The sequence below is a fragment of the Anoplophora glabripennis genome, unplaced genomic scaffold (genome assembly GCF_000390285.2).
Source record: "Anoplophora glabripennis isolate ALB-LARVAE unplaced genomic scaffold, Agla_2.0 scaffold112, whole genome shotgun sequence".
NCBI lineage: Eukaryota > Metazoa > Arthropoda > Insecta > Coleoptera > Cerambycidae > Anoplophora > Anoplophora glabripennis.
The window spans coordinates 353,619-380,206 of NW_019416609.1; the positions used below are offsets into that span (position 1 = coordinate 353,619).

Below are 26,588 nucleotides of genomic sequence, written 5' to 3' on the forward strand. Positions count from 1 at the left end.
TCAGAGGTAAATAGACGCGGAACCGTTAGTATCTTTGTCTGGAAAAATTTTATTGGCTGAAATTCTGATCGCCTCCTAGTACATCCAATAATATAGTGACGTGCAAGATCAAACAATTAGTTCTACTTCCATTATTTTAATACGTATATGCATTCCAATCCAATATCAATTCCAATTTCCAATTAAGAGGCATGGACCATTGAAAAAATATTTAACGCTGTGATTGTCATTTAACGTAAATAAATAAACATTTTAAATTAAAGAGACCGCAAAATGAGTATTATGATGTATATGCTTCGAAATATGAAGCAATCGCCCTTTGCACCTCTTCAACTAACTCACAATGGTAAGAATTACGATTACTTTTACTTTTTATATCGAGCAATTTTTTATTTGCTAGAAAGCATAATAAGACTCTCCTCATCTAATGAAATAGTGAGTCCCCGGATGCAAGAATTCAAAAAGAAATTAAGAGAAAAGACACCCATTGGAAAACTAGATGAACCATTAGGAAAACACCCCTATCAAGAAGAAGAGCCACTACAGCCGTGGCCCGATAATACTAATCCCCATACTGGAGAAATTGGAGGCCCTAAAGGTCCAGAACCCACAAGATATGGGGATTGGGAAAGAAAAGGAAGAGTTACTGATTTTTAATGAATTTAGGGGAATGTGGGCGGCCTTTTTGTTAGTTGAACATTTATGTGAATTATTAGTGTGTGTTTAGAAACAAATATTTGTTATTACAAAAACGTCATTTCATCATACAGACTTTTGTAGAAAAATGTTATTACTAAACTGCTAGTATTCAAAAGTTAACGTGAATAAAATGTAAACGTTTCAACCGCTACTTTTTCTACAGCATCACAATGGTTTATATACGATTCTTTCAAAGACGAGGCCTATTCTCAATTCAAGTCAAGCGCCTCGTCCTCTGACGAAACTTGTTCATAAAGAAATCGGAGAGAACATAAACAAAGCCTTGAGTTTTATGCAAAATTGTGATACTATATGTAAAGTTTAGCAGCCCAAGAAAAACTAATAATACTGTAAGTAATACATTTTATAGTGTACCTGGATGCAAATCTAAAGGGCGATAAAGATATAACAGTTCCTTATTAATAGTGTGGTTAGTATTTAAGATCTCACATTCTTTTCTAATTTGAGATGAAAAATTTTAGTCTATATAGGTACTTAAAAATACCCAAAACACAATGTTATGACTGTAATAAAAAGAGGAAAGGGTTAATTCAAATGTATTTGCCAGTTGTAAAACAAATGCTTCATCAATGATTTTAAAAAAATATAAATCCATATAATTTGTGAGGTTATGTTTTTTTTTAAAATGGGGATGACCCAAAAGAACGTGGGGGATCAAAAGACCAAACGTGAGAATTTGTTCGTTTAAATGGCTATTATAGTTGCCACTCCATGACTACGGCACTGCATTTTTCATCGATTTTGTGTTTTTTGTTTTTCAGTTGTTACGGAAGATGGCGTTGGTAGTATAATTGTTGTGTCGTTGCGGTTATTTTTTTTGTAAATAATACCGTAGAATAATGTGTAATAACTTTAATATATTTTTAAATTAACTCTACAGTAATATGCTAATTAAGAGGGTTTTAATAACCTGTGGTTTAGCAACTGGTCTTACTTTCTCAGTTTATTCAATTTTTATGAAATTCCGTGGTCTGTGGTGTAGAGGTCACGCGGATCAAGTTCAAAATAAGGCGCAAAAAGTGTCGGAAAAAAATAAAATGTTGAAATCTAGTAGAACGGCAAAACCACTTCGTATGTGGATAGATGGAAAATGTTTCAATATAAGAAAATTTAAGAGGAATACAAAGAAGACAAGTCAGCGAACTATTATTCACGCTGATTGTAAGTTTGCTAAAAGAGGTTATATTTTCAGTTTATTTAGTTTTTTTTTACAGTTAAAAATCAAACTGTGTCGAAGGAAGTCGATATTGTTGATGTTGAATATAAAAATGAAATAGATATTGTAACGGACGACAATGGGAAAGTATCTCTTAGTTTTCACTTGCCATCGTAAGTAGAATCTGAGTATTATTGTCTCCACTCAATTCAACCTATTTTAGTATATATTACATAAAGTTACATCAGTTTACTGAGTTTGACATAAAACATTTGTCCGATAAAACTCAAACAAATATTTCGTGGCCAAGGCATGGACAAAACGGTAAATTATCTATCAACGGCCACGACAAGAAGAACATCGAAGACGCAGTGAATGAAATTCATTCAGTAATCGGAGCTATTAGAGAACAACTTACTGCCGCCCAATTCATATCAATTCCTATATTAAGTAAAGAAGTTCAAACAAATTTTGAGAAATTCAAGGTATTAAAATTAGTAACAATATAATTTCTTTAAATCGGGACTGAATTTTTGTTATTTCAGGCTGAAATACTGAATGGAGAAGAAATAAAAGGGATGCACGAGTCTATTTTTCAGAGTCCTCTGAAGTTGCATCTAACAATAATTGTTTTTGCTCTTTCGGATGAAAGAGAGAAAGCAGAAGCAGTGAAAGCTTTGGAAGAATACAAAGACACGGTTTTGTGGTGAGTATTTTCTTGTTTACACAGATTGTAATTTTAAGTGAGGGTCAGTGCAGTAAATAATTTTTTGGGAGTATCACGGTCTGTTATTTTCATCGCTAAGGTAACGTATCAAGCCTTTGAGATTGGTGCCCTTGATTTTAGTCCACTGTTGGAAAAAACGGGACCCCTGAGACTACGTGTGGAAGGAATTGACTGCATGCAAAGTAATTATAAAAAAACAGACGTGCTGTTTGCAAACGTAAAGATAATCAATGAAACAGATGAAGGGAATTTGCAAAAAATAGCGAACGACATCGCCAACCACTTCTATGAAAAAGGTAACATTTGTATAGCTTCAAAGTTGTAATACTCCACACCTTCTCTTCTTCTTCTTGTAGGGTTGGTGTTGAGACATACGGAAAACGTCAAACTGCACATGACATTGATAAATACAAAGTACAGGAAAAGTCCAGACAATCCGAGTCCTAGTCGTAAGAGGTGGGTCAAAAGGGAGAGTTTTGACGCCTCTCTAATAATGCAGAAGTACAAAGATTTCGTGTTCGGTGAATGCGATTTGGACAGCATTCACCTCTCTCTGATCTCAACTAAGGGAGAAGACGGTTTCTACAAACCGCTGTCCATTATTAAAATATAAAGCAATATCGTTTTGTGATTTTAGAAAGTGTGAAATTTTATCGTAAATTTGTGAAATATATTTCTTATTTTATTCCATCTGGGCGTTTAATTTACAGTTAAAGAGGAATTGTCCTCCATACTCTCCAGATTTAACTCCGAGTCACCGGTACCTACTTAAGTGGTAAGTAAGCAAATATGCAAAATTTCCACGTTCACGGTTTTGAAAAAAGTTAATTCCCACACGGATTAAGCCTATCTGTGTTTTATCTCAGATTTATCCAGCAATAGAGATAAATCAACAAAGAAAGACAAGTTCAAACAACCTGGAATTACATTTTACTACATAAAACCAAATATATTATTATTTAAGCCTACGAATAGTTATATTTATTAGGTTTCGGAGATTACTATTATCAGCACGACTGGTTGTTTTTCTTAACGATATTTTAAGTGTTAATTAAAACTTGTTAGCGTCATGTAAATATTGAACTAGGAACTCTTGATAACCGGGCAATAACAAGTTTATCTCTTTATTGGGAGTTAAACACAAGCATTTTCTGTTAAAAACATCGATGTGTAAAGTTCACACCATTTCGGATCACACAATTTAAATCTGCGAGATGGTCAATTCCTCCAACAAAATATCCTACTACAATGGCCAGAAATACAGCTCCATACCGCAGCTGCATGGTGAGCAAACTGCTTTCTGTTTTTCACGTGAGATAGTGATAGTCGTTGATAAATTTCAACACGGGTCAACGCTTTTACGGTTAATGAAATTGGGAAACTCGGATGGAATTTGCCAAACAAATATAATTAATAGTGATTGTTGGACAAATATAAGAATTATTTATTGCATGTGTGTCTTAATATGTGCAGGGAATCTGTGTAACTAATGGTGACGGAAATTACTTAGGTATTTGAATTTTAAAATAACCGCTCATAACTACAGTGCCCTCTTGTGAATGAAAAATATACTTAGTTGACAAACGACAACAATTTCTGTGAAAGAACTGGTTTTTCAAATTAAATTATGTTTTGATCGTGGTTTTGATAAAAATAACTTATTATACAAGACTGAATCTATGTAAATACCTTGTGTTGGTTGTGTGTAGAAGTTATTAATGGGTGCTAATTGTGATAATTCTTCGAAACGGTCACACCTGACATTTCTAAGGTTATATATTTGTACAAATTTTGATATTTTATAATAGTCTTTGTTTTTTCTAAACTAAGTGATTAGATTATGTATTTGCGGGTGTTCAGGCGGTGAAATAGTTGTGAAAAAAATATTTGCACACCTTATATTTTAACTGCGTCAAGTATGTAGATAAAATTCAATACTCTAAAAATATAAATATTAGAATTAGAGGTCATTAAAGATAACAATAAGGAAGTAAAATATAAAAATATTTTATTATCTATAATCTGCAGAAGACCTAAAATCGTGTTTATCAGTTATAACAACCCGTCAAAATTGTAATTTAAATTTAAAAAAGTTAAGAAATATTTGAATCTACAATACTGCATAAGAATTTCATTTTTTTTATTGGTACATCCTACTGTGCTTACAATTTCTCACAAATAATAATAATTTATGTTATAAAATATATATAAATTCAGGTCCAATAATCATTACGATAAGATAAGTAGTAGGTACTTAGTTTCCCTAAATCTATAATTCAGAAATTTATTACAAGATAATTAAGTATAGACTTTTATTTGGAGCATTAGACGCTTTATCCAGATGTAAAGTCTCGTATATAATTATGTTTATTTGTAGACGGCAGAAAGATGCATGGAGTCAAACGAGTCATAGTCTTCTGTCTCATGACGACCATCTTGCCCACCATCCTCATCATAATCCCCCTGTACTTGCGACACAGCGTCTTTGCCGACGTCACACATCCCGTCGCAGAATCCGACGTGGTTCCCATCGAGGACGGGCTGTCAACGGTGTTCTGTGAAGCGTTGTCATTGAAAATGAACACGTCGTTTAACGCATTCCAACTTAGGGGTAAGCCGCAGTTGAGCCAAAAGAGGAAACACATAAGACTTAAAAAATCGATGACTTTGCCTGACGATACTCTGGAATATTGGGGGTTCTATTTGTTAAAAGGAGCGCTGGTGAAACTGAAGGTAGTATACATGAAAAATCGTGTTTTTTTTACATGAATGAGTTTTTATGTGCAGGTGTGTTCCCGGTATGAAGGATCGAGGATTCTAGTCGTAAGGGGCGAAAAAAACCTGAAAACCTGCGGCTTAATGGAGCACAACTTGAAGAAGTACGGGGCAAAAATGGACGTGGAACACAGCAGGGTTAAAGTGACTTACGAAACAGCCGCGGAGGAGCTTGGTTTGGTAGACAAACAGTCTATAGACATCAATTCAGCCGCGGAGGACTTTACGGATGATAAAGACGAAGTTAGGAAGAGGATAGAGTTGGGAAAGCATAGAAATAGCAAATTTAACTTTATCCATGGTGCAAAGCAACAAAATAGTAGTAGCTCGAGGTACAATGTGGAAAATAAGGACGGCGGAGAGCACGTTAGGCACCAGAAAAGGCATATCGGCAAACGACAAGAGGAGATAAAGAAACTTAAAGGAGAATTGGATGGTAAGTTTGGATATAAATGCAAGTTGGCCGAGGAAACAGTGGAATAATGAAACAAACGCCCAGTGTTTCCATGGCCTACTTTTTCAAAGAAATCATAAGTAGGCTTATATTTCAGGTTGTGTATGAAACATGGGCGGATTTAGATGGGGGGGGGGGCGTTTGTACAGTTGATGTCTTAAAAAACATGTTTTTAAACAGAAAAATTTTAATCTTTATTAATTTATTCTATTTGATCTTTGATTTGGTCGCTTCAAAGAGCAATTTCTAGACGATTTTATAATATTGTGGGGTATGGAGCTCTTGAGGTTTATTTTTATGGTTGATTCTTTGTTGTTTTATTTGTACTAAAAAAAAATCAATCGGATCGGATAAATTTTTTATGAACTTTCATTTAGGAAAATATAATAATAATAAAGTTTATAAATTTTTATAATTTTGAATGGGGCTTGTGTTTATACAGAGGATTTTCTAAAATTTCGCATATTTAAAATTAAAAATGTTGCTTTTGTAAATATTGGAAAATAGAGAGCATTAAAATCAATTTTAAGAAAAGAAAATATGAAATTGTTTGTGCCTGGTGAAAATTTTCCAAAAGTAAATTAAGAATTTTACAACAATGATAAAAATAATATATTCAAAGCCATCTCAAAAATAATGCACCTTTTTTTCAAATGTTTACGGATTAAAGGAAATTTATAAGAAATAAATAATACAAGTTGGCCAAGCAAACAGAAGAATAGTAAAACAAATGCTATCGTATAGCCTCCATGGCTCACTTCACAAACTAAACAATTATTTCAAATTACCGTTCTCCTTTCTAGGACAGGAGAGACTCAGAAGGAGCATGAACCCACTAGACGGTCACATAACACACGGCGGCAACGCCTTCAACGTCTCCTCAGTCCTGGACGACGCGAGCAACAGCGTGTCGAGCTTCGAAACGGACCTACTCATCTGCTACGACGGAAAAATCCTCTTGACGAGAGGCTTCTCCCCGAGCAAATCCTGCAGCAACGTGGACTACCTGGAGAAGAGCAACCACATGATAACGGAACACCTGGTGGCCTCCGACGGGTATTATTACTACATTTTCTATTCCGATAACGATTTCGTCCGGAACGATATACACGCGGTATTCGACATTTACAAGCCGACGTACAGGTTCGCCAACACGAGCAGCGGGAGTGAATGCGTGAATCAGACCGAGTGCAAGTTTCCGATCAGGTTTATGTCCGACGAGACGGTTATAGTCGAGGTGCCTACCAGGGACGGTATCGAGCACGAAGAGGACGACATAACGTTGTTGACGAGTACGTGTCACCCGCGGATGGCCGTCTATATGGTCTTTCCCATATTGGTGCTGCTGATGATTCTGGCGTGCGCGTTTTTGTAGGTTCGGGTCGTTTAAGTCTGATCCGGGTAGAAAGCGGAAAGGGTTTTACTAAAATGACAAAGATCCGGCAGAAAATTGAAATCATTATTGTTTTTGTCTTTGCAATAATTATTTTTTCTCGGAATTGTCGGGACACAAATCTGGAAGAAATTCAGTATTGTTTTTGGATATTTTTAGATTTCTTTTGGAAATATTCCTTAACTGTCTGGGAAAATGGGGTAAACAACAGTTTATTTTTAATATAAAGAGCGGTAGCGGGTCAAGAACCTGTGTGCATAGCTGTATTTGCAAGAACGAGGGGGGTGACATCTGCTGTATTAACGTAAAATTGCTTTCAAAGGGAAAACGTTCAGTTTTGTTTTTGATTATTTTTTACGTTTTTTTTTTTGGCAATATTCCGTCACTGCCTCGAAAAAAGTGTAAACGGCAGTTTATTTTTAATACGAAAGTGGGATATAAATTTTATATATTTTTTTAAAGTGCGTATTATACCCGTTTTCCAGTTTCTTTCCCCTTTTTAGCATTATCGACTTAATTGAATATTCCTATCTTTCATTATTTGAGTTGATAATACAGGATGAAAATACACTCAGTACGCACCAAGTGTAAAACTTCAAATATGTCGAAAACGTTATACAAAAATGGACGGTAGGTGAGATATAACCTACAAAGTATATGTAGTGCCTACTGGTGTCACTTTGTATCTACTGGCAAAGAGTGACCTACTAACCTAGGAGTAGATGCTAGGGGTACGAAAATTCACTCCTGGCACTCTTATTATTACCTTTATCCTTGACATTCTTATGGTTTTTGAGAAAAAATGGTAATTTGACGTGAAATAAACTTTAAGCTAATGATAATGTGAGAAACGATTACTCTGTGAGATACATGCTCCGTCCGGCATCGAATTACAACCGTAATATTTAGTAAACAGTAGGCATTGAGTACAGCAATGACATTTCAAATATGAGATGTACTTTGTAGGTTATATCTGACAGAGCAACCTACCCCAGTAGGTACAAAGTAATGCTTTGTGCCAGTAGGCGTGATATTTAAAATATGACACTTTGTACTTCATGTCGGCAATGGTCCCTCAACAATATATGGGAGTAAATACGGTCAAAAAAATTTTTGACCCGATAAAATTTACTTTTATTGACTGAAATTTGGATTTTTGCCATTTTTAGATGCAATTCCTTTATAAAATGAATTGTAAAAAATGGTGAACAAGCCCGTTGTGCGCAGAATACAAAAATGACTGCGCAACTTTAGAAAAATTAGAGACATCGGTCTATGTCTGAAGATAATGCTGATGAATGATCTTAGCTATTTGATAGATATTGAGGATGTAATTCAATGCTGGACAGAACGTGTGGTTGTTTCCCACAATATCATCAGTTGAAAAATGGAGAGGTTTTTGTTATTGTAAAAGGCGAGTTTTTATTTTTAACAGAAATAAATTAAAATATGTTGAAAAATCTGAAGTCCACAGTAAAAGCTCATTTCTAAATGAGTAATAAAAAAGTGGTAAAAATTTGTTAAATTTTGAAAAATGCCCGATGCGGAATCTTGACAATGGCAAAACGTCATTGCTCACTCGTTTTTTCTCCATTTAACGAATTTATATTTTTATAATCATTTTTTTAATGAAGTGTATCTTATATTAAGAACATTATTTCTCCATTCCACTGCAAATTTCTAATTTTATTAGGTACTATTACTATTATTAAGAAAAATGGACAAACCACTGAATTTTTGATGATTTACAATTCAATTATATGAAATTTTAAATAATTAGAAATTCATTATGTACCAAAGAGCTGTTCTACATTCTACATTGAACTGGTGCTGAATTATATGCAGTTTTGTAACCAGACCACTGATTGTCGATCCAGGTGACTAGATTGTCGTCATTATAGGATATTCGTTGCTCATTTGTTTTAATAACGTAGCGACATCTAGGGCATTATCAAAGAAACAAAATAGGCGTCTGAAAAGAGTGACCATAAAAAACCTGTGATTTTCGCCCGTTTTTTCACAATTCATAGAATTAGAGAATTAAAAAAATACATAAAAATATGTTTTTGGTCGCAAATTACTTGTCGTTAAAAACTGAAATGAGCATAGCTTTTAGTATTTTGAAAATTTTTAAAATCACCCCTACTTAGGGGTTGAAAAAATGCCAAAAATGAAGAATTTGATTATTACCAATTGATATAAAAACTATTAGCATGTGAATTATCTTAATATATTATTTTGGGAATTTTTACGATTATTTCTGATTTTCTCTATTTTTGGAGATGATTCCACCCCCTGAGCGCGCTTAAGGGTGGATTTTCTAGTTCAACACACTTATTTCAGTCATGAGAATCTTTGTATCAAGAATCATTCGATGGAAAAATTCACATGCTAATAGTTTTTATATTTATTGGTAATATTCAATTCTTCATTTTGGGCGTCTTTTCAACCCCTAAATAGGGGTGATTTTTGGAAATTTTCAAAAAACTAAAAGCTATGCTCATCTTAATTTTTTACGACGAGTAATTTGAGATTCAAAAACATATTTTTATCTATTTTCTTTAGTTCTCTGCGAATTGTGAAAAAACGGGCGATTTTTGCAGTCACTCTTTGTAGATGCGTTAATGGTCCAGTACATATTAAAATCGCTTCATAAATAAAAAAAAATTAATAATTATATCTTTCCTTGCATATTACTAGTCCTCATATAAATTAATTTTAGCTCTGTAGAGATAAATGTGTTAGATTTACATAAAAACATTGTTAAGGAACTAATTGTTGAAGTGGATGTGTATTGTACAGGGTGAGCCACTTAACATTTCCACTTTCACGCCTTGAGAAACTGAAAGATGTGTTTTAAATTGGTATTAGGACAATGAAGGGGTCGGTTTAGTGTAAAAATATTTTTCCTGCGATCTATATGATTTCAGCTTTTTGACGGTCAATTTAGTATAAAAAAGTCACATTTTCGCACCAACTAAAATTTTAAAAAATTAAAAAATTATAAATATTTGATACTCACAGTGCGGTAGTAAATTTTGCCTCGAAAAATTTTTTAAATGTCTCGCGATTTATTTCTATTCTTTTGTTCATCAAATTCAATAAAAAAAAATGATTAGTTCATTGATATTTATATTTTAGAGGTCGCTCGAAAACACTACTTTGAAAGTTAAAATAAGATTATGAGTGACTAGAAATTAAAATATCGATTTGAAATTTTCAGCATCGAGATTTTTTTCAACCTAGAAAATGAAAATAACTAGAAAAAAAATTAATTTTTGACGATTTTGGAAATTTTTAAAAATCTTGAGTGACCTCTAAAAATATTTTTTTCAACTGATTTTTTGAGGAGGCTCTTAAAACATAATAAACTAACATATTTTCACAAGAGACACGAAAAAAATATATTCGTTTTTTTTGGGCCACCCTAATGTTTATAGAAAAAATATTGCATGAAACTCGTAACAAAAGGTGTTTTCGATGATCTTTGTGCTGTCAACATGTACTCTCGGTCTCAAATCGCATCCCAAAAAAAACTTGCTGTAGTTACATAAACAACTATTTATTTCTTCATATCCGTGAATGACGTCATGCAACGATTTTTTTTTTTCAGTTTTTCCAATCCGCTTACTCAGTAAAATGAACCATTTATCGAATTATTGTCATCATTTTCACCAATTTAAAACAATTTTTTTAGTTTTTAAGGAAACACCAGCGGAAATGTTAATCGGCGAGTATATTTATTTTTTTATAGATGTTCGGAATGTTAGACTTGTATTTTTTATATTTTCTTATGTTATTGTTACATATATGGATAATTAATTAATAGGTACACGAATTTGTCTGTGATTGATGGTGCATTTTCGCTATTATCTTCGTGGTAGTTGTTATGATGTCTTTTACCGATTTCTTCTATTAAAAGTATGTAGGAGCCAAGATATTTATATAGAAAAAATCTTCCACCTGAAATTATTAAGACTGCTGAAAACGTAATTACTGAACCGTACAAATTTAATAGTTATTACTTCTAATGGAAGAAAGTACTAGTTAAAATTTCGCTTGCTAAATAAAAGTAGTTCGAAAGTAATTTTTAACTGAACAGTTATCGTTCAAATGTATATGTTTTATTTTATATGGATTAATCTAGAAATATTTTATTTTTATATCTGGGTAAATGTGCAATATATTTTAATTAGTAGTTTTAAAAATTTGATGCCTATGTGTCATAAAGGCTTATTCCGACCTATAATTAAAGAAAACAATCAAAACTAATTAATAGATACATTTCCACTTGTAATATCTACTTATTTTCCTAATAAAACAAATGTGAGCAAGGTGTTTTTATTATTTGACCCCTAAAGTTATACAGGGCGTGTCCAGGTAAGCGGAACGATTCGCAAAAGACAAAAGAAGCTAGTGTTGGCCTTCCAGGATCCAGCGGTGCTCATTTGTGAAACAAAAGTGCCACGATTTCATATTTGAAATCCATAGTGAGCCTTGGAAATATGGGAATATCAAAATAACTAACTTTTTTCAGTAATAAAGTGCTGTTTCTGTATGAGATATGACGAAATGTTATTGCGACAAGTTTCTCAATAAAAAACAGAGTAAGTGCAAAATTTCAATGCTTGATTTCAGATTTTTCTTGCTGGCAAAGCGTTTGTTCCAAATGTCAGTGCATTAGCGCAAATAATATAATTTAACAAATCAAAATAATAAGTGGCACAGTAAAGGCTTCCCTGTATATTATAAAAGTTCTTGTTTTGCATATAAATAGGAATGGTTAGTAATAAATAAAAATAAGTATAATAAACTACAAAAACCACTAAATATGAAATTTGGATGCTTTCCAATACTACATATCTTGCATCAATTCTAACCAGAAATGTCGCAATAGCTTTTAACTTTAAAGTTGATGTGACTCGACTTGCCAAAATCTGCTACTCTGATTGCATTATGTTGTCAGTTGAGTTGATTCTAATATTTCTAGCATGTTCTTAATTAAAAAAAAAATAGTTCTGACATTCTTGACATCAATCACAAAAATAGGTACTTACTGTTACAGTTTTTCTATAGATCAATCAGTAGCAACATTTGAATAAAGTAAAAGATACCCGCATTTTTATAATTCAACAAAATTACTGATTAATTTTCTAAAACAATTTCTGTTGTGCCACTTTCGAAATAAAAGAACTGGTTTGGAAACAAAACGCCGTCTTCATCAAGTAGTATCCAATCAGTTTTAAGTAAATTTTTTAGCCATTATAGGCTTTGTCAAAATTTACAAGTGTCAGATTTCAATCTGCTTTTGAATTTTGGCGGTTATTTTGACAGTGAGATTCCGGAAATAGAGAAGAAGCAGCCATGTTACTGCGCCCGAAAATATAGTGCCACCTTCCAGCACATATTTCACAACAAAAAACTTACATTCTTGGGATTCCAAACAACCTGCACTTGTAACTATAATAATAGAGTGAACGGAGAATTATTTTGAAGTAAATAAGGGTAAACTAGGCCCTAAATATTTAAAGAGTGGGAGACTTTATGCGCGTAGAAACATAACAGTGCGCTCGCAACCTTGGCAGTTTGTTCAGTCTTTTCCGTTTAGCAAAACGCGAAGTTAACATGTCTTTACAAGATCGACGGTAAGTTTTGTTTTCCTTGAGAAAATAAACTGTGTGTAACGTGTAACCGTAAGTAGAAACACTTCAATGTGGCTGCTTTATGATTTTCTGTTAATTAACTGCCCCTGTTTGGTGTACTTTAATCATATTTAGTCATTTTTTTCGGCGTGAATGTTCATAAGCTCTTGCCAACATGGCGCATGGAAATGTGCAAGAAATTTTGTAGAAATCTCGCACTGCATGCCGTATTGTCTCGGCAAAAATCTTCTAGAAAGAGCTGAGTAATGTTTAAAAATAGAACTGTTTTGGTTCATAGGTCTGGCAAAAATTTAAGTTTACACCCCCTAGAAAGTGATATTTTTTTAGTTTTCATGTTAAATTTCCACGCCACATTATATAACAAAGATATAGTCGCCAGTAAAGAGCTTTGTTTTGATTTCTTAACCCTTGACTACCTCCTAGGGTATGTGAGGTATTTCGAGGAGCAGCAGCATATGCTGGGAGTGTTAAGGTTGTTATTTGAAGGTTATTTGTCCCCTAACTGTTCTCTGTTTTTAGTAACGAAGAGTGGGACAAGAATGGCCCTGCTAGTGAAGAAAAGGAATTACAGGGATATGACGGTCCACCAGGAATGGACCCCGATGGCATCATCGAGTCCAACTGGGAGGAAGTGGTCGATAATTTCGACGACATGAACCTGAAAGAGGAACTGTTGAGGGGTATCTACGCCTACGGTTTCGAGAAGCCTTCTGCCATCCAGCAACGTGCAATTATCCCCTGTATTAAAGGACACGACGTCATAGCCCAGGCCCAGTCTGGTACCGGTAAGACTGCCACATTTTCCATTTCCATCCTCCAGCAAATCGACACCTCGGTGCGGGAATGCCAAGCACTGATTCTGGCGCCCACTCGGGAACTGGCCCAACAGATCCAAAAGGTAGTGATCGCCCTGGGGGATTTCATGTCGGCGCAATGCCACGCCTGCATCGGCGGCACCAACGTTCGGGAGGACATGAGAAAACTGGACACGGGCGTGCACGTGGTGGTGGGCACGCCCGGCAGGGTGCAGGACATGATAAATCGCAGAGCTTTAAGAGCGAACCACATAAAGATGTTTGTGCTAGACGAGGCGGACGAGATGTTGTCCAGGGGGTTCAAGGACCAGATCCACGATGTATTCAAATTGTTAAATTCCGACGTCCAGGTCGTCCTGCTGTCCGCCACGATGCCGACGGACGTGCTCGACGTCACAAAGTCCTTCATGAGGAATCCCGTCAGGATCCTGGTTAAGAAGGAGGAACTCACCCTGGAGGGTATCAAACAGTTCTTCGTGTACGTGGAACGGGAGGACTGGAAGCTGGAGACGTTGTGCGACTTGTACGATACCTTGTCGATTGCGCAGGCCGTGATCTTCTGTAATACCAGGCGTAAGGTCGACTGGCTCACGGAGAACATGCACAAAAGGGACTTTACCGTGTCGGCCATGCACGGCGACATGGAACAGAGGGAGCGTGACGTCATCATGCGTCAGTTCAGGACGGGGTCTTCGAGGGTCCTTATCACCACCGATCTGCTCGCCAGGGGTATCGATGTACAGCAAGTGTCACTAGTTATAAATTACGATTTGCCATCGAATAGGGAAAACTACATTCATAGGTGAGTCTTGAAATACTTGTTATTATCGTTTAATTAATCGTTTTTTACATTTGTTTTATTATTTTAAAATATTTCGACGGAAACTTTGTTTTGTAACTCGTTATTGTTGTTTAATTAATTGTTCTTTATATGGTTCTTCAGAGAACAGTGGGAATTTTGTTTTTATTCCTTCAAAATATTTCGGCACAAATATTGAGTGAAATAAAACATTAAACAAAATTTTTGGTCTAAAGATTGTAGCAACTCTTTAATTGCCTCGAGTGGCCCCAATATTTCTAAAATCGTACAGTTAATCTATTTGTATTATTTATTTATTTATTTACGAAGGTCTATTTTTTTTATTTGTGTTGCTACATCAGTAATAGTCGCAAACACTGAAGGCAATAGGTTATAAAATAAAATTATAAAGGAACAGAAAACACTAAAAAAAGCGAATAAAAATATTGGCAGTTATTTACTATTGCGTAAAACTCTAAAAAATTCATAAAACTTTTCCTAATCCATGAAATCTGAAATTATTTTTGTGCGGTTTTCGAGAAACATTTTTAATAATTCTGACCTGTACGTTTCTCAGAACACTCAAATCCTCATCGTTCATAATATTTTAACGTCTGTACACTTTTTAAAACGCATATACTTAATTTGGGATAAGTAACTCACATTTTCAGAAATTTGGAGAAATGTTTTTATTTAATATTATATTTATATATTTATTTATTCCTTGGCCATTTCCACTTTATAACGTTATCGCGTCCTCTCTTGTTTGTCAACATTTCAATCGTCATTGTCTGAAATAAATTTGCGCTACTTAGTAACCTTATAATAAGGTTACTAAGTACCGCAAATTTATTTCACTGTTGCACACAAATTCTTGAAACCGTAGCCCTGTGGGTTTAAGTTTTGTGGGTTTAGATTTTATTGGTTTAAATATTATGGGTCTGGGTTTTGTGCGTATAGTTTAATGAATTTAGGTTTAGTAGGTTCGGTTTTTAGGCTTATGGTTTCAAGAATTTGTGGTTGAAAGGTTGAAAGGGAAATTAACTGGTTTTAAAATTTATGCCTTACATTTTTTATATTCGCTAAATATTGTTCATTAAGATATTGCAAGTTGAGATCTTAAAACATCACAATTGTCGCAGTGACGAAAGCGGACATAATTACGAGTATTTTAAAAAAATGTATCCCAATTTGGACAATTTTTACAACCTCGCATGTAATTTTGAGCGTCCACTCTGCGACAATGAAATAAATTTGCGGTACTTATTAACCTTATTATAAGGTTACTATGTACCGCAAATTTACTTCAGAGGATGACGATCAAAATGTTGACAAACAAGAGAGAATGCAATAACGTTAAAAAGTGAAGATGGCCCACTGGGCGTCGGAAATAGAAGGGTTGGCAAAATGTCTTGAAGATTTGAAAGTTTTATGCTGTACTAAATAATTACCAATATTTCATTGAAAAGCTATTTCATTGACAATCTCTTGAATTAATATAAATTTTATTAAATAGTTGAACCAAAGCTTCATATGGGAAATTATTTTCTGATTTTGAATACAAGATTAAATAAAAGTAAAATGTTAATAACAAGAATTTTTGTTTGTTGAAGATTTTTCTCTGTAGAGAAATGATACATAAAAATATATTCAACGACATTCGACAGTCATTCCGATTAAGCATTCTAAAACATTACCAATTTGTGACCCAACAAATTCATCAAGAAATTGACCAATATTGGTACACGTAATATACAAATTGTGGCAAATTTGACAATTTTTGCTATTTTTTGTGACTCGTTATTTATTCAAAAGTACCAATTTTAGTTACATTTTGACACATCTGTATATGGTGATTTATTTCTTTGATAGACTTAAATTCGACCAATAAATTGGCCAATTTGTTGTAATATCTAAAAAGCTGCCACAAACAGCAAATTGTGACAATTTAATGACCAGATTTAAGGGATTGTTGTGTTGAGGTATGACCTCGACAATCCCTTGTTCAATTGGTCAAAGTTGCATTTGTAGCAAAGTAAAGCAGTTAATAAATTCAAATCTGCTTGTCCTCTTTGAAGAAATAAAGCAGAAAAATATAATCAACAGTGATTTATGTTTAAAAAGTTCTAACAGCAGATCTGATCTTTGATATTAACTACTGAGAATTAGATTTCTGTTGTTTGTACCGCTTCAGGGATATACATTTCCCTGTTGACCTTTATCCTAACCTGAATATTGTTGTTGATTATATTTTCCGAATATGTAATTCGACCCTGAATAATTATCTCTAGTAGCTGTGTTTCTGGAAATGGCAAGTTACACGACTCTGGAATTTAATAATGTTTTTCCGATGGAGTTATTTTTCACATTAAAATTAAATTTACTTTAAATGTTTCGTAAAATCGGTCACTGGAAAATATATTATCATTGAGTCAGTATCTAATCTTAATCTTAAAAATGTAAAACCTTACAAGTGTTCTAGTTAATCATCGTTTTATAACTTCCAGGAACCGTTAAACCGACGGTTCCATAAATTGGGAATCAATTGATGGATTTCAGTATTTTATTACTGATGTGGGTTTTATAATAATTTGATAAAATAACTTGTAATGATGAAAGAAACTAAATATTTTTTATTTTGTTTTATATTAAAGGAGTAAAAATTGAATTCAATTTAATAAATTACTCGCTGTTTTTAATGTGTTAAAAACGTACAGCAGACTTGGGTAAATACCCTATTTCTAAATTTGTTCAGTTGTCATTTTATGATGTGATTAATTATTTCATTGCAATCAATTGCACAATTTAATGTTATCATGGTACTGGGAATTTGAATTTTTATTAATTATACAGAAGAATGGTAATTTCAGGGAACTATTTTCTTTGACTTCAGGGAATTCAAATATTTAAATATATTTTTAAATTCAATTCGAGCCATAAATTATTTAAATCAAGAATGAAGTTTGTTTTGAGAAACATTTATTTGTTAAACTTGTTTGACAGTTACTAATTCTTCACCCAACAAATTTTTCAAGAAATTGTGACATTTGTCACTATTTGTGATATTTATGTAATCTTTTTACACATTACGATAAATTGGCCAAAATATTGGTAAAATTTAGAGGACCAATTTTAGAATATACATGAGTTATGGGAAGTGCAAAATGCAGATCACAGTCCTTAACAAACTTATAATTTATGTTGGACTAACCTAACCTTGTCCCTAATAATAGAAGTGTCAAATTGTAGAATGTCACTAAAAAATCACCAAAATTGACACAACAAATTGTTAGTTCTATTGCCGCCAATTTTTTTAATCAATTTTGGGATTAAATATTAAATGTGCTTTATTTATTATATTTATACTGATATATCGAATACATAAATTATTGATCACTTTCCTAGCTTTTCATGAATTGGCCTGGTTCTTTTTGGTCAATTTTCGTGATTTTTAGATTTTGACATTGTTTTGTATTAAATATTTCAAAAATGAGCTACAGTACGTGTTTGTTATTTAGTTACGTTAATCTGGTAAAAGTTTTAAATCCGTTTGTGGTTTGTGGCTTGCTGTTATCACAATAATGTTGGTAACATAAAACTTGAAAAATAAATTGGGCAATTTATTGAAACTAGCAGTGGTGTTACCAAAAATGAGCAATGACCATAAGTGTCCGATCTCATTAATAAATGACCATGGAGTAATTAAAATGACCAATTTTTCCAAATAATGTCAGTAATTATTGTTCTAAGTGAAATGTAAATGTTACATGTACGAATGGTCATTACTACTGAATGTCTCGGTCTGCGAATGGTCAAACTGGCACAGAGTGACCTGCTATTTCCCAAAAGCAAGACCTATGTTCCCGCTAGACAAAACAGTTTAACATTATTTCACCTGGTGGCGACACAGGTTCTACTTTCATAGTACATGTGAAATAGCAGGTTGCTCTCTGCCAGTTTGAAAGTCTAGCCATTGAGTAGCAGCGATCATTCATAAGTTTGATAAACATGACAAGAGACTAATTTAAAGAAACAATTTTTGAAATTCGAAAATAAATGATAATTCACCAGGTAATATACTATATTGAAATATACAGGGTGATTCACAATTAGTGAGCAAAAATGAAACCTCGTATTCATTGGTGAATTTTAAGCAGTCTTTTGTATATGTAAGTTTTTATCTAGGGTGCTTCGTAAAAAGATACAGGGTGTTAAACTTAAATAATTTTTAATTTTTTTAAGTAATTTAAAAATTAGTAAGTGAAATAATTTGAAATTCGGCACATGTATTTATGAGAACATTGTCCAAAATCTGAGGCCTTTTCCTAAAATTTAGATGCTCCAGTGGCGGAGATACAGGGTATCGGTGGCATATTTTTCTAAATAAAATGGTACACCACTGCTTTACGGTAACAATCATGATATTTTCAGATTCGTCTTTCAATTTACTACAAATTACTACTCTCTACTAGATATTTGAATAAAATTTGGTTTAAAATTATGTACATAGTAAGCTGCGATAGCAACTTTGACATTGCCCGCTATTTATGCAAGTGTGCCACAACGTTTGAACGGGAATTCTTACCTAACTCAAAATCACATGGAATATACTATTTTATATGACATTCCTCTAGCGACGAAAGAACTCGTGTAGTACCAATACGACGGTGCATTGATCTGCAACATCACCGGATCTCAACCCACTGGATTTCTTTTTGTGGGGTGCTGTTAAACGGCTGGTATACAGTGAACAAATTAATACACCTGAGCGGTTAGAAGAAAGAATAAATAATGCTTTTCAGCAGATTCAAGCAACAATAAATTTCGAACAAATTACATTTTTGTTACTAAAAAGGTGTCGCGCCTGTGTTTGTGGAAATGGAGGTCTTTTTGAGAATTTATTCAAATAAAATCATTAAAATAAACATAAGAGAGTAGTAATTTGTAGAAAATTTAAAGATGAATCCGAAAATATCATGATTGTTCCCGTAAATCAGTGGCATACTATTTTATTTAGAAAAATATGCCACCGATACCCTGTATCTCCGCCACTGTAACATGTAAATTGTAGGAAAAGCCCTCAGATTTTGAACAATGTTTACATAAATACATGTGCCCAATTTCAAATTATTTCACTTACTAGTTCTTAAATTATTTAAAAAAATTAAAAATATTTTTTGAAGTTTAACCCTGTATCTTTTTAATGAAGATAAAAACTTTATAGGAAAGACCCCTTCAGCAAAGAATACGAGGTTTCATTTTTAGTCACCATTTGTGAATCATCCTGTATATAAAAAGGTGCCACAAAAACAATGAATTGTTATTTCTTGAACAGTTTATTGAATAGAAAATCTGTAAATTTATTTGTATGTGTTTTGGCCAATTTCTTGATCAATTTGGATAAAAAATTGAAAGTATTGGTTTAAAGTAAAAATTATTTAAAATTGTACCAAATCTCTTGTAAAATTTTGTAACAAACTTTTAACATCGTCTAATTTCTTTCTTAAATTATATTAAAAGTCAACTTTAGTAAAAATAGTGTGGGAAAACATTAATTTGCTGCATTCCTACCAATCATGATGACATTTTTCCACCAAGATCGCTGAGAGTGCTGATGTTAATTGAATTGTCTGACGACATGCGTTTTTTAAGAATTTATGGCACATATTTCTGTTTGAGATATTTGATGGGTTTTGCCTTTTAGGATCGGACGTGGCGGAAGGTTCGGCCGTAAGGGGGTAGCTATAAATTTTGTAACGGAGGAGGACAAACGCACGCTTAAGGATATCGAGCAGTTTTACAATACAAAGATTGACGAAATGCCAATGAATGTGGCGGATCTTATCTAAACCGTGTTGCTGTGTGTACGACGACGTTTCCTGAAGGTCATATGGTGTGAGTATTAGCTTTCTATGCTAAAACTGCGACATATATATGCGAATATTGTGCGCCATTACGTCTCTTTAGGGCAGCGCCGTGTGTAGCGCCGCACGCCTATATAAAAACTTTTGAGTGTGTCAATTTTTTAATATATTTATCATTTTTTTCTTGTTTGGATCCCACCTGTATTGTATTGTGTAGTTTTTTTTTTAGTTACAAGATATATATAGTTAGTGTTTATAATTCGGGAGACGTGTGGCTGTATGGAGGCCCCAGGGGCCGGGGGCCGTCGCGGTCCCCGGCGTCCCGCGGGTGCTTGTTACGTTGCGATCCTCTCCACACAGTTCGTCCGTCTCCGCAAGGGTTTAGTTGGTATCTGGAAAGGTTATTATATCCATAAAAGATGTAGAAGGAAAACCTTGATTATCCTCTCTCGTGGACCTTTTTGTATATTAAGATTAATAAAAGTGGTGATAAAATTTCTAGACTTTTTTTTAGGGACGTGTCTAAAGATTTGTTGATTGACTGTTTTTTTTTTGTGTTGACAAGCGACTTGAAAGAATCAAACGGTGAGTATGGCGGGACAAATGGGAGATAACTGCTTTGCTTTTTAAATATTTGCAGGGCGTTCATCGAAAAGTAAATTCTTTTCGTCCCACTAAAAAAATTTAATTAATACAATCTTTTGCTTTATACAAAGTGATTCGTAAGTAGTGGTATGTTTAGCTGGCGGATAATAGGTGTCAAAATATTAATATTCGGCTAATCTTTTGTTTCCTGTTGTAATTCGAGAAATTAAAATTCTGAAAAATCATGTAAAATTAAAAATATACAGTGTGTTCAGTTTCAGCAAAAAAAAAAATGTACGTATACCTCCTTAAACGTACTTAGCGAACGTATTACAATGATCGAGATTGATGGAAGTCCATGGCCTACTATGTTTTTTTTACAAAATAATTTTGCAGGTCTTATCGATTGTTTATCTAAAATTTGGCAATGCAGCGTTGAGCTCTATATCCTAAATTTCATGAAATTATCTTTATTCGTAACTTTCCTACGAAGCCTTAAAATTACTGAAGTCGAAAAAAAATATTTTACTTTGATTATCCAGGAGGCCATGGAATTAAACAAAAAGTGTATATGGAAGACAAACGATCAAAATAAAAGGAAAAACTGCCTAGATCAGTTCTGCGTTAGATTATCAGCTTAATAATTTTTTATTTTTTTTATTATCGTTTTTACTTTTATTTCGATTCTTTGTGAGTTCCGTTTCACACTTTTTGTTTGATCCAATACCTAGATAGTCTAACATAATTTTTTTTCTAATTTAGTAAATTCGAGGCTTTGTTATGGATGGAATTATTTTCAATTTAAAGATTTGCAATTTAGGGCTTTTAAGTGCCATATTTTTTTTGAAAAAATGCTAATTTCTGGAAAAATTACTTTCAAAAAAATAGCGGGTCAGGGATCTCTAATTTGTTTATACACGGTGTCCCGAAATTAATGTAACAAAATTTAGTCACAGATTCTAAAGACAAATTTTTTATTTTTGGCAAGTGGCCCCCCTCTTTCGGAGTTACAGCCCCCTGAAATCCGCCCCTAAAAATGGTTTTATGACATGTGGAATCTGATGGCGCTACGCTTTTTGGCGGGAACCCCCTTAAGACAATTTTTCGTGGGCCCCCTTGTCTTTGAAGCCAAAAAATTTGTCGCATATTTACATTTCTTGAAAATTATTAGTCCACTAGAAAGCCATTAAATTTAGAAACTTTTTGTCTCCCGATACTTTTTTCGTGAAACGCAATGTTTTTGAGAAAAATGTGATCAAATGCATATCGTGAGTCGCCATTTTCCTCAAAAATATAACATTTTATGAAAAGAGACAACAAATTTTCTAAATTCAATGGATTTCTAGCTAACTAATAATTTCTAAGAAATTAAAATTTTGGTTCCAAAGGCAGGGGGCCCACGAAAATGTGTCTTAAGGGGGTTCCCCGCCAAAAAGCGTAACGGTGCCAGATTTCACATGTTATAAAAACCCTGTGTACTAAATTTAGTGATTCTCGTACAACAGGGTACTGAGATATTAAAAAAAGACTTCATAGGGTCGGATTTCAGAAGGTTGGAACTCCGAAAGAGGGCCACTTGGCAAAATTAAAAAATACAGGTCCCCTAAATTTGTCTTAACAATGTATGACCAAATTTTGTTGCATTAATTTGGAATAAGCTTAGAGAAAAGTTACTTTTCGTGCAAAATCTCCGTATAACTAAATAAAAATTAAATTTTTACTATTTAAAATGCAGCGCCCTCTACAATCTAGATCGAAATTGACGTCCTAAAATTCCCCACCCCAAACGGCCCCCACTCATTAAATTTCACGCGGAAATTGAAAATCTTCACACATAGCAAAGGAAAATTAAAAATTTAATTTTTGCTCTGACACCTTGTNTCCTCACCCCAAACGGCCCCCACTCATTAAATTTCACGCGGAAATCGAAAATCTTCGCACATCGTAAAGGAAAATTAAAAATTTAATTTTTGCTCTGACACCTTGTATCTTTTCCCTTAATATTTTAACAATTATTATTCGTAGTTAAGTGTCATACTTATGAATTACCCTGTATATGACAATAAAAAAAGTCACTAACTTTTAACAATCAGTAATTCAAAAAGTATTTGACTAGCTAAATATTTCATGTTTTCTGTAGAGCTAAAATGAAACGGCTCTTATTTTTTTCCTTTATACAGGAAAAGTGACTTCTTCAATCTGCGTTATTACCATTTTGAAAAAATCAATTGAAAAATAAAAAAATCCAATTTGTTGTTCCGTAAGTTTCGTTTTATTACAGAAAAGATTTTAATTTTGGGAGTGGGGCAAGTAGGATGAACAAAAATTGGATTGTTCTTTCAATTATTGGGACTTAAATAAAGTGACAGATTTATTTGTCACAAATTATCAAAATTCAGTGCCTTATTCTTTATACAGGGTGGCATAAAAGTATGGAAACCCCAAAAAATCTCGCAAGATATGCATTTTCTGGAAAAACCAAATATAGGAAAAGTTAGGATTTTTCCCTGGCTATTTATTCAATGGTGACCATGCAATGACCACTGAACACGTGGTCATTATGGGGTCAAGACGATTTTTCTAAATGGGAACCCTCTTTTTTATCCCGGAAACGGGAAGATATGACCTTGACCGTTTCAAAATGGTGGCGAAATCAAGATTGCGGGCGAAATTTTTAACCAATTGTCACCAAATTTTGTATTTCGAGGTCGCTGATTACGAATCGAGGTCGGATTTAAAAAAATAAAGATGGCGAATTAATTTTTCGAAAATCAACCGATTTGCACAAAACGTTGTATACGGGGATTTTTGGGATCGCTGATCACGAATCCGAGGTCAAATTTATAAAATTCAAGATGGCGGGCGATTTTTTTTTTGAAAATTAGTCGATTTGCATCAGTGATGGTATACGGCCGTTTTTGGGGTTGCTGATCACGAATGTGAGGTCAGTGACCCCCAAAACCCCCGTATATCAAATTTGGTCCCCATTGATTAAATTTAAAAAACGTCATCCACCATCTTGGATCCGCCATCTTGAATTTTGAAAATCTGACCCCAGATTCGTGATCAGCTACTTCGGAAACCTCCGTATATAAAATTTGGTGACAATTGGTTAACTTTCAAAAATTTCGTCCGCCATCTTGATTTCGCCGCCATTTTGAAATGGTCAAGGTCTTATCTGAACATAAAATTTTCGGCTTTCCATTTCTGGGGTCAAAAAGGGGGGTTCCCAGTTAAAAAAAATCGTCTTCACCCCATAACGACCACGTGGTCAGTGGTCATGGCATGGTCACCATTGAATAGCCAGGGAAAAAGTCCTAACTTTCCCTATATTTGGTTTTTCCGGAAATGCGTATCGCGAGATTTTTTGGGGTTCCCTTACTTTTGTGTCATCCTGTATAAGCATAATTATTTTTTTTTAATATTTAGCAAAAAAAGTGAATCTTCAATGCATATGGGATGCTTTTATTTAAATTGGTCTGTAAATTTTTTTATGTTCTATGAAAAATAAAATAAAAATGAAAAAAATATCCGTTAGTTTCAACCATCTTCGTACGATTTTGGATTTATATCTCGCACTAGCTTTTTACATCGGTAAATTGTGGGAGATCTTGTATACATTTTTTTTAGCCACAGTTAACACTTCTTTAGATACATTTGTGTACCTCTCCAAGAACCAAAACCCTGTATCAGTAATAAAATTGCTGCATATCATCCAGAGAAGCAAGGATATGGTTTTGTAAAACCAACCAAACTTTCGTTGTAGTATTTGTAGTATACGCCGAGGTACAGACTGAACCAAAGTACGTTGCCACCGCAGTTGCATTCGTATTCGTTGGATTTTATTTTGAAAACAGTGAAAATCAGCCGTAACTTCATTATTTATAATCCAACTGAAAAAAAAATTGAATAAAATAAACTAATTGTGGAGTTTAAGTAAATTTTAAAGAGTGCTTTTCATTTTTCAAATAAAATCCAAAGGAATCTCTACAATTTCTTGGCACATGTGTGACATTAACAAGTTTTGCACTACATAGCTTCCCGGTAGCGATAATTAAATTTGATTCACCCGAAATACTTGTTTTTCCAAAAAATTTTCTTCGGTTGAAATCTGAACTGTGTGCCGGCTAGTGTAAAGTGTTACTTTTAACCAACATGCCTTGCAAAATTTATTAAAATGAAAGAATACGAATACACTATGGCACAAATGTGGTAAATATTTATGAAAAAGATGGATCAAAATAATTGCGACGGTTGTAACAAACTCTGCAAAGTCTACATTGAAATGGTTATTGCCAAATCATATCCTTTGTCGATGATGTATTTTAATAGCAAAGTATTTAGTTTCGAATCGAGTCTTATACTGTTTCTCATTTTGCAGGCAGCAACAAACACCTCTGGGCACCAGTTTTTGGAAATAAAGATCTAAATTCCATTTTAATTTCAACTCAGTGGTTTTGCTTCTTTTTTAAACCTTACTTTTCCGTAATTCCATTTCCTAAATACATAGAGAAGTTTTAATTTATTTCAATTATTTTAACTTTAAAACTAATTATAAATAAACTTATTTTTTATTTACATTAGGCTTTAATTTCCTTCGGTACCGGCAGGGCAGATTTGAAAAATCAAATTTTATTTCATTTTTCAAATTTACACATTTAACAACTGTACATGAGGCATGTTAAAAAGTTTATATTAAAATATTTTATAACATTAAAAAACATGCAAATTGCGAAGGATAAGATTACTGAGTTATTTTTGTCTTCGGTATATTCATTTTTAATAGAAAAATATAGATCTAGGACTAAGTTAAGTGTAAAAAGTTTTGTAAAAGTTGTGACATTAATTTTTGACATGAAAAATGTTAGTCACTAATTCCTGCAAAAATATTAAAAATTGAAGTAAAATTGGTCGAGAAAAATTATAATTGTGCAGAAACTTTAAAATTAAATAAAATGAATCCATTAAACTTTTTATCAGAAGAGGCATAGACTTTACTAAAAAAAAAGGGGGAGAACACAATTTATAAAATTTGTGCTGGGAGGTATCAATTTGTTTTAATTTAAAAAGCCATTAAAGAGGTAAGTAAGTATTAGAATAATAAATTTACATTAGTTATATAAAAGATTAAGGTAATTTAAATCATATTTTAGTTAACTTATTTTTACACTGAATTTATGATTTAAGTAGGTATATTTTAAGCCAGGATATAATTGAACTGAAAAGAATCGAGTAGGCTTATACAATCGCGAGTACAACTAACTTTTACGTTTATTACAAAAAATAATTGTAATTATAAATATACAAATAAATAACTTCAACATATTAATGAAATACAAAACAGTCATAGATAAAATAGTGTATTTGTGAAAATAATATCAAAAATAAATTACTGAGTTTATATTTTCTTTAAGAATGAAACGAATACAGCGCCATCTCTTGGTTACTTATTTTTGTTAAACCAAAAATTCTCGAATATAATATACGTTCGTCATCTATCACATTACTGCTTAGGCAAATTCAACAAAATGAAATTGGGGTTAGATATAAAGGATAAGAGTATCTGTCAATCAATTATGGTAGTCGTCTCGTTACCGTGGTTTCTAAGTTTTAATTATTTACTATACCAATTACCAT

The 26,588-nt window shown here is 33.3% G+C and overlaps 4 protein-coding genes across 5 annotated transcripts; all 4 read left to right on the plus strand.

Moving 5' to 3' along the window:
• The first annotated feature begins 115 nt into the window (after window positions 1-115).
• Window positions 116-864, plus strand: LOC108904519 (succinate dehydrogenase assembly factor 4, mitochondrial). Its single transcript, XM_018707111.1, has 2 exons — window positions 116-346; window positions 401-864. Exons 1-2 carry the CDS (start codon window positions 274-276, stop codon window positions 655-657), a joined length of 330 nt encoding a protein of 109 aa, XP_018562627.1. The 5' UTR covers window positions 116-273; the 3' UTR covers window positions 658-864.
• Window positions 865-1,519: 655 nt separating this feature from the next.
• On the plus strand, window positions 1,520-3,293 carry LOC108904521 (activating signal cointegrator 1 complex subunit 1-like). The gene is made up of 6 exons (XM_018707114.1): window positions 1,520-1,881; window positions 1,935-2,049; window positions 2,100-2,361; window positions 2,422-2,582; window positions 2,724-2,899; window positions 2,960-3,293. Exons 1-6 carry the CDS (start codon window positions 1,605-1,607, stop codon window positions 3,214-3,216), a joined length of 1,248 nt encoding a protein of 415 aa, XP_018562630.1. The 5' UTR covers window positions 1,520-1,604; the 3' UTR covers window positions 3,217-3,293.
• A 489-nt stretch (window positions 3,294-3,782) lies between these two features.
• LOC108904538 lies at window positions 3,783-9,290 on the plus strand. 2 transcript variants are annotated; one of them, XM_018707135.2, is made up of 4 exons: window positions 3,783-3,887; window positions 4,981-5,336; window positions 5,391-5,814; window positions 6,636-9,290. In XM_018707135.2, the coding sequence occupies exons 1-4, from the start codon at window positions 3,818-3,820 to the stop codon at window positions 7,205-7,207; spliced, it is 1,422 nt and encodes a 473-aa protein (XP_018562651.1). In that variant the 5' UTR covers window positions 3,783-3,817; the 3' UTR covers window positions 7,208-9,290. The 2 variants fall into 2 exon arrangements, with proteins under 2 accessions (XP_018562651.1, XP_018562652.1); XM_018707136.2 differs by lacking the exon at window positions 3,783-3,887 and adding an exon at window positions 4,221-4,374.
• A 3,487-nt stretch (window positions 9,291-12,777) lies between these two features.
• Window positions 12,778-25,398, plus strand: LOC108904533 (eukaryotic initiation factor 4A-I). Its single transcript, XM_018707129.1, has 4 exons — window positions 12,778-12,870; window positions 13,408-14,505; window positions 20,207-20,397; window positions 25,333-25,398. Exons 1-3 carry the CDS (start codon window positions 12,851-12,853, stop codon window positions 20,349-20,351), a joined length of 1,263 nt encoding a protein of 420 aa, XP_018562645.1. The 5' UTR covers window positions 12,778-12,850; the 3' UTR covers window positions 20,352-20,397; window positions 25,333-25,398.
• Window positions 25,399-26,588: the final 1,190 nt, after the last annotated feature.